Source organism: Entamoeba invadens, assembly GCF_000330505.1.
Source record: "Entamoeba invadens IP1 unplaced genomic scaffold scaff_1105074726211, whole genome shotgun sequence".
Classification (NCBI taxonomy): Eukaryota; Evosea; order Mastigamoebida; family Endamoebidae; genus Entamoeba; species Entamoeba invadens.
The window spans coordinates 12978-24730 of NW_004440325.1; the positions used below are offsets into that span (position 1 = coordinate 12978).

Below are 11753 nucleotides of genomic sequence, written 5' to 3' on the forward strand. Positions count from 1 at the left end.
TGTCTACTTTATCCAGACTTAGTGTTCCAATTAAATTTTCTTTCATCTGATTTCGTTTTACAGTCTCTTTTATTTGCACTGGAGATGGTCCTTTCGAGTCATTGGTGAGTATAACTACTTCTTGTTTTTCGCTTGAAGAAGTTGAGTTTTCATTACTTATTTGGGATGCTGTTGTTGGAGTACTTGGTTCTTTCTTTTGAGTCAGTTTTAGCAATTCTTCTGAACAACCAGATTGCTGTACAATTCAGTTAAATTTTGATTTTTCGTCTTGTATCAAATTGTATGGAGTTTCCATTTCTTTTAACATTCCATTATCAAATACCATTACTCTGTCTGCGTCCATGATAGTTTGTAATCGATGTGCAACAGTAATCACGGTTACATCGTTAAAGTTTGTTCTGATCATTTCTTGAATATTTTTATCTGTTTGAATGTCGATATTTGCAGTTGCTTCATCCATAATCAGTAATTTAGAACCATTCAAAAGTGCTCTCGCCAAACATAATAATTGTCTTTGACCCAAAGAAAAATTATCCCCTCCTTCTGCCACTCGATCATGAAGTCCATTTGTACATTCAACTCTATTTAACACGTTCTTTAATTTTTCGTCTGTCATTTCGTATCTTGGATCTAAATTGTATTTTAAAGACCCACTAAACAAAGTAGCTTCTTGTGGTAAAATACAAATTTGTTTTCGTAATATATCAAGTGGAATTGTTGAAATGTCGATTCCATCAATTTTTATTTGACCAGAGTAAGCTTCCTCAATTCGTAGGATTCCTGCCATCAGAGTAGATTTTCCGCTCCCTGTACGTCCCGCAATTCCAATTTTTTCTTTTGACTCTATTTTTGCATTTATACCTTTTAATTTCATTGGAAGTCCTCGTCGATATTTAAATTTGAAATCGATAAATTCAACGGAACCAGTTGAAGGCCATGTTTTTGGTGGTATAACATAATTAGCTTTAATACTTTCAGATTCTTCTTCTCTTAATTTGTTTAATTGAAGGACTCTTTCAGTGGATTGCATATCAGTCTCTATGCCAATGATGGCTCTTGAAAACACACCAATAGTATTTGGAATATTACAAATGTTTGTTAACGCGGTTCCAGCTATAGAAGCGTCCATTGTGCGTTGTATTTTAGTTACAACCAGTACTCCAACAGTAACAAAGCAAATAAATACACTCAAAAAGTCCATTCTTTGACTGAAATACAATTTCGCCATTTTAGTAAGATATAAAGTAGTTGTGTTATTCTTCATTTTTTCTACTAATTTATTTTTAAAATGGTCTTGACCATTTGCTGACCGAATAGTTGAAAGTCCGAGGAGAGTTTGGTCGTAATGCACAAAAATGGGAGCTCTTGTAATGCCTTCAAGTCTTTGTAATTCAATAATTGATTTAGAGACAAAGAGATATATAAATATGAAAATGATGACGATCACCAACACTAAACTATTAAATAAAATGATGCTTTACAAATGGTTATAGAAACAATTACTACATTTGTAATATTTACCATTAACATCTTGCACGTCTGTGGAATTGAGTAATCAATGTTTTGAAAATCACTTGAAAAATAGTTCACAATTCTTCCCATTGGTGTCACATCGAAAAACCCCAATTTGCATTTCATTAATTTGTGAACCAATTTCTTGTGAAGGCCAAGTGATACAAAAACACAGAAAAGAATATTGACTTCTTCACTGATAAATATACTCCCAATATCTCCTACAAATGAATAACAAAAAATTTTAAACACTCGAGTGTCACCTTGTTGAGATTCGTTGTTGGTTTCAATCGATTTTCCCCACAACGTTAAGTAACTGTTGTAATAATAAAGTGCACAAATTCTACCAGCTAAACACAGCCACATAAGTACAAACATCATGTAAGATCCAGACTTTATATATTGCCAATACACATTCATTGGTACTTTTCCAACTTCTCTTTTCTCTTCTCTGATTTTTGTGCAAGATGCATCAGAAGTGATAATTTCTTCGTTTTCAAACTCTTCTTTCTCAACTTTTTGACTTAAAGTCTTTACAAATTCAGAAGCTGGAATGTTCGACTTTTTGAGCTCTTTTAAAGAACCATTGAACACCAAATGGTTTTTCTCTATTACCAGAATTCTGTCTGCCTTTTCTAAAAAGTAGGTCTGATTTGTAATTACTATCCTGGTCTTTTCGCTTAAGTGTTTTTGAATGGCATTTTCAAATATGTGTGTCCCAACTTTGGGTTTAGGAAAACTGGCCACAGTAAAAACTGGCCACGTAGAAAACTGGCCACAATATTCAATAAAAGTTCAATAACAATTCAACGTTTTATTCAAAAACAAAACCAATATAAAATTAAATTTGTATTATTTTTTGGCTCTTTTAAGTTCCTTGAATATTTTGCTTTTTCTTAATGGTCTAGATCCTTCTCTTGTTTTCTTTTTGTGGATAGGTTTTGTTTTTTCAGTTGTTGAATTACATTCATCTTCGTTTATAACATATTTTACTGCGCTTTTTTCTTCGAAATCTATTTCAACAACTTTTTCCAAATTGTGTTCGGCTTTATTATCCATGTTTGCTTCAGCTTCGAGCCTTTCTACAAGGTCGTTTTCTCTTAATGTTTCTTCAATAAGAGTATCAATATCACAATCGAGAAGTGTATGCATTTTCGAAGCACCAATAATAACAGATACTTTTTCAAGAAACTCAAGTCGATCCATTCCATTCATCAATTCAGTTGTCAGTTGTTTTATTGTTATGTTTTTCATTGCAACAACACGCTTTTTCCTTGTTAATTGCAAATTTGTCGTCAACGAAAAATAATGAATGTCAACACGTTTTATATATTCTTTTAAATAGTCAACAAATTTGTGTATATTAGGTGTTTTTGTTAATACTAACCTATTTAAAGAACTGTGAAAACTTTCTGCATTATTGTTTGTTCGTTCTTCAATACCAAATAAACACCAATTGTCAACTTTAAAAACGCCGTTTATGTAATAATTTTCAAAGTGTTTATAAAAAACACAAATGTCGGCGTCATCTTTATAAATTTCTTTTAATTCATAAAATGTTGTGTATATCATACTAACCGGCATAAACGGTAAAGACATCAATTTTCTGATTGCACTTTTAAACTCGTCTCCATTTTTATAACGGTGTTTAAATCCACAATAAGGAACTTTCCGAAATATATTCTGGCAATAATGAAAGTGACAACACTTTACTTTGACTTGTTTAGGAAACAAATTATTAATAAAACACTACTCAAAATCTCCCATAACAATCATTTCTCTGTTTAAATAATCACTACCAACAACATTTTTTATAAATTAAAAAAGTTATTATATACTTCATATTTTTTCCTTTAAGACACCCAAAAACAATCGGAAAACATTCACCACTCACAAGCCCGTGTATAGTATATAATTGATAAAAAAGAGCTATTTGTTATTGTATTATATTATTATAATAAATTTAACTAAACAAACACGGACATGATCTATATGTGCCATCAAAAAATAAAACTGGAGAAGTTTTTAACAACTCAACATAATCTTGTTTTCCAAAAATTATCATATCATCATCTTGATATAATACAATTTCTTTTTCTATTTCGGAAAATTCTAGGTCTTGTGTTTTGGTTACAGAGTATGGCTGTTTTTCCTTTCTGACTTGTTTTTCACAGACAGAAATTCTTCGAGTTGTTCCTTGAATGTATTGCTCTACTAAAGGGGTGGAAAAAAACCTCTTCAGGAAAAAAACCGCTTTTGATAATTTTTGGTGAATAATGGTAAAATGTTTTCTAAATGTTATTTGATTTTATTTTTTTCATTTAAACAAAAAGAAAAAAAACATCATTTACATTTTGCCAGAGCATTTTTTCGAAGTATTTAGAAGAAGGCTGTTAAAGTCTATTTATATTACAGTGAAAAGCTGAGTTATTACAGAATTTATTTGAAAGAAAACGGGAAACAGCTTACAATAGTAAGACATATAACCAAATAGACATAAATTTTAAATTAATTTTATTATAATATAATAGTGTAGTAAACGCAGTGTTTGTTAGTCTTATATCGTTTGAATTAACAAACCAAATTATCATCTTTGCAGTCTGCCTCATCATCTTTCTTATTTTCAAAGTAATTTAAATTAAGTCTTTTTGCCATTGTTGTTTTTGGGCTTTATTTTGTCTTCATAAACACATGAGTTCAAGTCTAAGTTGTCACTGTCGTGGTTTTGATGTTGTTAAACATAATAAACAAACTGTTTGACCTTGCAATGAACGAGATAATTTGATATCGTCGCTTTTGGAGATCTCCTTATAAACCCTTATAATTGGTAAAAAAAGAACTTCCTTTTTTTTCTAGATCATGTTTGCGATAAAACAATACCAAGTATGTAAATTTTGATTATTAGTAAAGTTAGTGAATAATGTAATAATTTTGCTTGGATATTGTCAAATGAAAAATAATTTTGTTTTTAAATGTTTAATATGTTTTCAATCTATGATTTATATTATAATTAATGACATTGCGAAAGATTAAAATAGAATTGTTTTAAATAATAAATTAACTATTTATTATTATAATTTAACCATTTCTGCACCTAAAAATTACTAATAAAATTAATAAATTTACTATTAAATAATTATAAAAATCATAATTATCAGTTTACTTATGCTCAAATCCGAATAGAATGATCATGAATTGATTCATTTGACACAACTTATCGAAGCCGTGGTTGTCGTTGTGTATCTCTTTTGAACTATACAAGTGTTGAGTAGTTTTCATTACTTTTCAGACCCACCATTTGATTCAATTTTTGAAACAAGTTATAGTATAAATTATAATTAATTTATTAATATTTATAGTTATTTTGTTTATCTTTATAAAAGTATGTGCTGAAATCCCAAAATGTTACATATATTTACTGTAATAAAATGAACAATATAGTCCATCAAATAGTAAGAAAGTTGTTGATAATCATTTTTTTGTAATTAGTGGATGAAGGTATAAAAACACATTTTAGATGAACAACACATCAACTTTCACTTTGGCACCATGTCTTCTCAATAACGTATTTAGCTGATAACAGTCAATGTCTCCATGATGTTTTCAACAATTTTTGTTGAAATGCACTTTTGAGCAAGCATTTTGGCTGGCTGGAAAAACCGCTTCACTACCATTTACTTGTTTTATTGTATAGAAAAATAACGTTTTTTGGCATTTTGCCGATTTTTAAAATAAAAAATAATACGGTGGCGAAAAACCGCTTTAAATCTTTTTTTGTCTTTTCTAAACCAAATTCTTATTGTTTTATGATAAAAACTTATCCAATAACCAAATATTGCCTTTTTAAATTGTGAAAAAATAGTGTGTTTTTTCTCGGCATACAAATATTTTTTAACCAAAAATATTGAATAACATACAAAAACACACAATAAATTTGAATTGATTCACCATACAGAAATTATTGCCACACTTTCGGATCGTCCACAGTATCCTCCCAGTCTTTTTTAACATTTCTCTGCACGGCGGGAAAAACCGCTTTACTACCATTTAATGATAAAATTCCACACAATTATAACCAAAGTTTCAATTTGCCTCAAATAATTGAGGTTTTGGTGAAAAAAAGCTAAAAACACGAGAAATTATAACGGACATGTGCAGCGCCCTTTTACCACTTCTAATAATTTACACAAAATTATCCGTCTTACATTGTTTTTATTGACCAATATTAAAAAATTGCTTCGTTTATTTTATAAAAAGTTTCAAAAAAGCAAGTACAACGAAACAACGAGTCATTTATCGCTTGCTTGACAGGCACTTGAAAAACCGCTGAGAATGGATGCACTCACGTTCGGTTGGTGAGTAAGTCAAGTGCGTTTTTTCAGTTTGACAGTAAAATGCATTTTTGAGCGAATGAGGAATCCAACAAGAGGGGGTGTGAAATAAAGGTGCAGTCTGTCTTTGCTGAGAGACATTGAAAAGTGGTCTATTAAAAACGTGTGCTAGGTTATATATTTACTGTGTTGCTCGAGAGGTAATAGATTTGACTGTTGAGTATTTGTTTAACGGATGATTAAAAAAATGAAAAAAAATATAAAGGAGTGAAAAGGGTGTGAAAAAAAGGTACACTCGCGGGTTAGTGTTTTTGAGTTTTTTATTTCTGCAAAAAATTGAAAAAATATTTAATAAAAAGTTCATTATTTTTTCACTTAATTATATTAATTTTAAGATGTTTTTTGGTTATTTTGACCTCAAAGAACAGTTTCGAAGTCAATCTTACTTGCTCCTCCTTTTATCGTTCGGCAAATCCAGCCTTTTCTTTACATAAAAAATAATTCACAAATTTCAATAACAAACATCGGCATCTTAAAAAAGTCAGAGAGACTCTTGTAAACCTTGTTTTTTTTGAATCAAATCGAGGAAAAGGAAAAAAATAAACTATACAAAAAACTATAATCATATTATCATTTTACTATTAAATTATCAAAAGCGGTTTTTTCCACCCCTTTACTATTTGTTTTGTTGTCTTGTTTTTGGAATCTTCTTTTTTAACCGCTTCTTTTAAACGTATTCGAAACAAATCATTTAAATAATCGACATAATCATGTGTGTGAATTGCGATTGACAGATTTTTCACTCAAGACTTTTCACTCAAAAAATCTAAAAATAAAAAATTGTATTTTTTGATTATTTTTTGATTATTTTTTAATTATCAAATTATTAAAATACAAATATTTATAATAAATACACAATTATTTTGTTGATAAAAAAGTATTTAAAAACACAAATTAAAATTGTGATGTTTTTTTCAAGTTATTTTTAAATGCTTTTATATATATTCAGATTTTGATATAACTGAATAATCAATGCTACCAAATCAGTATCCTTTTGTATCTTATGGATTAGTTGATCAACCTATATCATTTGTATCTCAAACAGTAAATAATTCTATTTGTAACTTTGGAAATGTTTTTTGTTATTCGCAGTTCCAAAACACAAGTAACTTACCAAATATAAACAGGCAAGTTAATGTTCCTTTTCAATATCCAATTATACCAATAAATGGAATCGGTCCTATTCTGTGTTACACACAACATACAAATTTTCAACAATATTTGCCTCAATTCATCGGACACTGTAACAAAGATGAAAATGATATTATATTAAACAATTATCAATTGCCTTGTGCTTTAACAGATACTTCAAATACAGTCAAAGCCAATTCAAAACAATTGAAAACAACTTTTCAAATAAAACCAACTGTCACAACAATAAGTTCTGATATTAACAGTTTAAAATCATTAATTGAAAATGCTGACGGTGGTTTAGGTAAATTTCAAACATTATATAATAACATTGAATCTGTAAAGTCAACTCAAAGTAATAAATTACTTCCTGTTGTTGATGGGCATGTTTTTCATCAATGTGGTGGTTCTTTGTTAAAATTTAGATGTAAAGACAGAAATTGCGGAGTTTCAATTACAATTGTTGATTATGAAGGATCTATTAATAATATAACCAAATTTGTATCTTTCAAGTATACTTCTAGTCAAACAATTCATTCTGATGTTTCAGATAATCCAATAGAAAGAGCAAAGGCGGATGATATACTGGAAAGTTTAGCTTCTGATGTCAAAAACAGGTTTGAGAACACCGAAAAGGTTTTAGATGAATATGATTACCAACACGAAAAAAGAAGAAAAAGTAGTACTAAAAGGATCTTTCTTAGAAAAAGAAAAAAACATTTTCCTGATATTAGTTTCAATTCACATCCAGATTATTCACAATATTTAATATATAAAAGTGACACTATTTTAATACATTGTAATGTTGACAAATTGCTTAAAATGAAAGGAATATTACCAACGACACTGTTTTTGGATGGCACATATTCGACCACACCGGATGGATTTTATCAAACTTATTTTATTCATGGTGTTTATCAGAACAATCAACATTTTTTACTTTTTTCTTGTCTTTTAAAAAACAAAAAACAAAGTACTTATTTAGAATTGTTTAATCACATTAACATTTTTCTTAAAAATTTAATAAATGCCGAACTTTTCAACACTACAACAGAATGTATGATTGATTTTGAAAGTGCAGCAAAACTGGCATTGGAAAAAATGGGTTGTAAAGTTAGTGGGTGTTTTTTCCATTTATGCCAAGCAATTTACAGAAAAATTGTTGAATATGGGTTGCGAATAGACTATAAAAATGACCAAATGTTTCACTCAAAAGCAAGATTGTTAATGAATTTGTCATACTTAAAACCGGAAGATATTGAAAAAACGTTTTGTGAAATAAAAAAAATGCAAATGAAAATAACTGTAAAGATATGCGACTATTCGAATATTTTAACCGTACTTGGATAAAAGGTAATTTCCCTCCCTCGTTGTGGAGTCATTATGGAAACGCATATAAAACAAATAATATTACAGAATTATTCCACTCTGCTTTTGTTAAAAGATTTCACAACAAACGACCAACAGAACTTGAATGGTTTGTTAATTATTTGAGAATAGAAACTGAAGACAATGTTGCTTTTGATAAAATGAAAGGAAAAGGTATTTACAAAAGAAATAGATTAACAAAAAACAGTGAAATTGAAAACGTCGAAGAAAATTATAGATCTGGATTATACAACAGTCCACTTGAATATATTAAAATAGTTTCTAATTGTGTGTCAGTTGTAGTCAACGACGATATAGAAAAGACTGACATTGATGAAAACGTGGAATCATTTTGTTTTACAACTGAAGTGTCTAAACAAGTGGAAATACATGATGTAGCGAAACAAACAAAAAAAGAATCTAACGTGTTTATACAAACAGAAGAAAAATGTTTCAAATACGATTCTAAAAAAGAAAAATCAAAAAGAATGTTGAAAGTAAATCAAGAAAAAAAGCCAAGAAAAAACAACAATAAAAAAGTTAACACTGTTAAAACAAGAAAAATGACAAAAAATGAAAAATTTATTAAATTGCAAAAATCACTAAAAAAACAGAAGATCGATACTTAAGTGAATTTTTTGTTCTAATTGTAAAAATGATTCTCGTTTATTATAATGACCTGTTTTATTAAAATATGTAACTAAAAAACAAATTTAAAATTATTACAAATTTGATGTAATGAATTAAAAAAATGTTATTTTGAATTATTATTAAAAAACAAAAAAATTAATTATCAATTGTAATTAATGTTTTATTTCTATAAAAAGATTTTTTGAGTGACTTATCCTGAGTGGAAAATCTGTTTACCGTGAATTGCATCATTTAAAAAAAGTGTATTTATAATTTCCACTCTCAGTTTTAACCAGTTCGATTCTAACTTTACAACCTTTGTGAGAACATTTAAATTTTATTCGATCCTTTTTTTCGGGTTTGAATTTGCAGCCATTTATGTAAGGCATCTGATAGCCTCTTTGACTTTCAAGAAAAGCAATTTCTGGTATTTCTTCCATTTATTTATTTTTCAGTTTATCGTTTTTATTTAAAAAAACAAATGAGAAAAAAGTTGAATTGTTATTGAACTTTTATTGAATAATGTGGCCAGTTTTCCTCATGGCCAGTTTTCACTGAGGCCAATTATCCGTCTCCCCCCAACTTTGAAGTCGACTGCACTGAGTGGGTCATCCATCATAACAATATATTTGGGGTCATATAATGTTCTTGCTATATTTTATCAATGTCTTTGTTCCCCAGATAAATTGGCGCCCTTTTCGGCAATTAAATACGAATCTCCACCTACAAAGTTATCAATATCGGACACCAAACAAGCATCATTCACAGCTTGTTTATATCGATTCTTCTCATATGGAGTTAAGAAGCAAATATTTTCTTTGACTGTTGCATTCATCATCCAAGGTGTTTGACTTGTGTACGTTATTTTTCTATTGAGTGCAACTGCTCCAGTTGACTTCTCCAGTTCATTGAGTAGTGATTAAATAATAGATGTTTTACCACTTCCTACAGAACCAAGAACACCAAAAAAAAAATCTACCTTTTTGATCTTTAAATTTTCACAAGAAAAAGCAGTTTCATTATTAGGAAATTTGTATTTAATACATATAACATAGAGCGACCATAGTGTATTATTAAATTAATAAAAATATTACTCAATTAATAGTTTTGTTTTAAAAAATAGTCACAGTTGAACCAATAAATTCAAACGGATAAAGTGAACCAATAAAATAATCACTGTTATACTTTAAAACGTCCCACATCTTTTTTGGACATTATGTACAAAAAACAACAATGAAAAGATGAGTTTGTATTTTTAGATATATATTTATCTTAAAAGTTTAACACCATTTTAATAAAAAATTAAATTTCTAATTACAACAAGGGAATAGTGGTGCATATAAATAAACAACATTATTTAAACTATTAAATTACTATATTTTTATTATAATTTATTTTTTACTATATTTATATATATTTTGGAAACCCTCAAATTAATAAGCGTTTTTAAATTAAGACCCTTATTTAAGCCACTGTACTTATTTTTCCAAAATATAGTTTTTGTAATCTGGTACTTTTTGTGATGCCAAAATACTTATTTTTTAAATGTAAACTGTTTTTAAAAACTTTGTACTGGGACGCTTTAATTTATTGGACTTATTATTCCTAATTTGTTTTTTCTTTTTTTAACCCTCATTTTTTTGTTATAAACATTTATTTGAAAAAACTAAATTACGAACCCGATTTTTTTCTAATTTACTTGACAAATAAATCTTGCATTAAAAAATTACTTGAAAATATATAAAAAAACAAACTTGGGATTAAAATTTTGATTACCATAACACAAATTTTGCCGAAAAAAAGAAAACATGACTTTATTATTAGATGTCAGTTTTTATTGAATCATCAAGTTGTGTTCCAGATAAAAATGAAAAGTATAAACGAGTTAAACAAGCATTTAAAAAATCGTTTAAGACTTTACAATTATTTGTAAGTCTAAATAATAAAAAACAAAATTTTATTTTTTATTTTTTATTTTTTACTGTTAATTTAATTTTATACTGTTGTAATTCGCGACTTTGTTTGTTATAAAATGTTTGTCGTTTTATGTTATCGATGACTTTTTTAATTGTTGAAATAAACAAAAACTTATTATTTATTAAAGTGTTGTATTATTTGATGCAATGGTGTCTTCATCACATCGTTTGTTTATTGTTATGTTGTCGTTTATCTTGTGTTTATTTGAAATATGTGGTTTAACTCACGTTTAGTTACAAAATAAACCACTAACCAAATAACGAACCTGGAAAATGGGAAAAGATTTACCCAATATTTGGGTGATTTCCCGATTTTTTGTTTAATAATTGAAATTGTATTGATTTTTAAGGGTTTTAAACTGTGTACCGTTGTTAGTTCAACAAATAGGAAAATAAAAAATAAAACAAATAAAAAACAGTAAATAATGGGAAATTAAGACAAAGGGTTTATATAAATTTTGGAAAGGGTACATAGTTTTGAAATACAGTTATTTTTGCTCTATTCTTAAATTTGGTTATTATAAATTAAAATTTAAACACAATTTTAACAAAAACTTGATTATAAGATTTATTCGTAATGAACGACTGTGTTTGATGAATACCAATTATCATTAAACGTATGAACATTTGGTGGTATTGTCAAATTGCTTAGATGAGGGCATTCAATAAAACAATCGTCATATATTGATGTCACAGTTGATGGCATTATCACACTACTCAAATTGTCACATTTTTCAAAACAATT

The 11753-nt window shown here is 28.2% G+C and overlaps 1 protein-coding gene across 1 annotated transcript; it reads right to left on the reverse strand.

Annotated features, from left to right (window-relative positions):
• Nucleotides 1-244: 244 nt before the first annotated feature.
• EIN_218440 (lipid A export ATP-binding/permease protein msbA, putative) lies at nucleotides 245-1129 on the reverse strand (the record flags this gene model as incomplete). The annotated part of the gene is made up of 1 exon (XM_004256255.1): nucleotides 245-1129. One exon carries the CDS (start codon nucleotides 1127-1129, stop codon nucleotides 245-247), a length of 885 nt encoding a protein of 294 aa, XP_004256303.1.
• Nucleotides 1130-11753: the final 10624 nt, after the last annotated feature.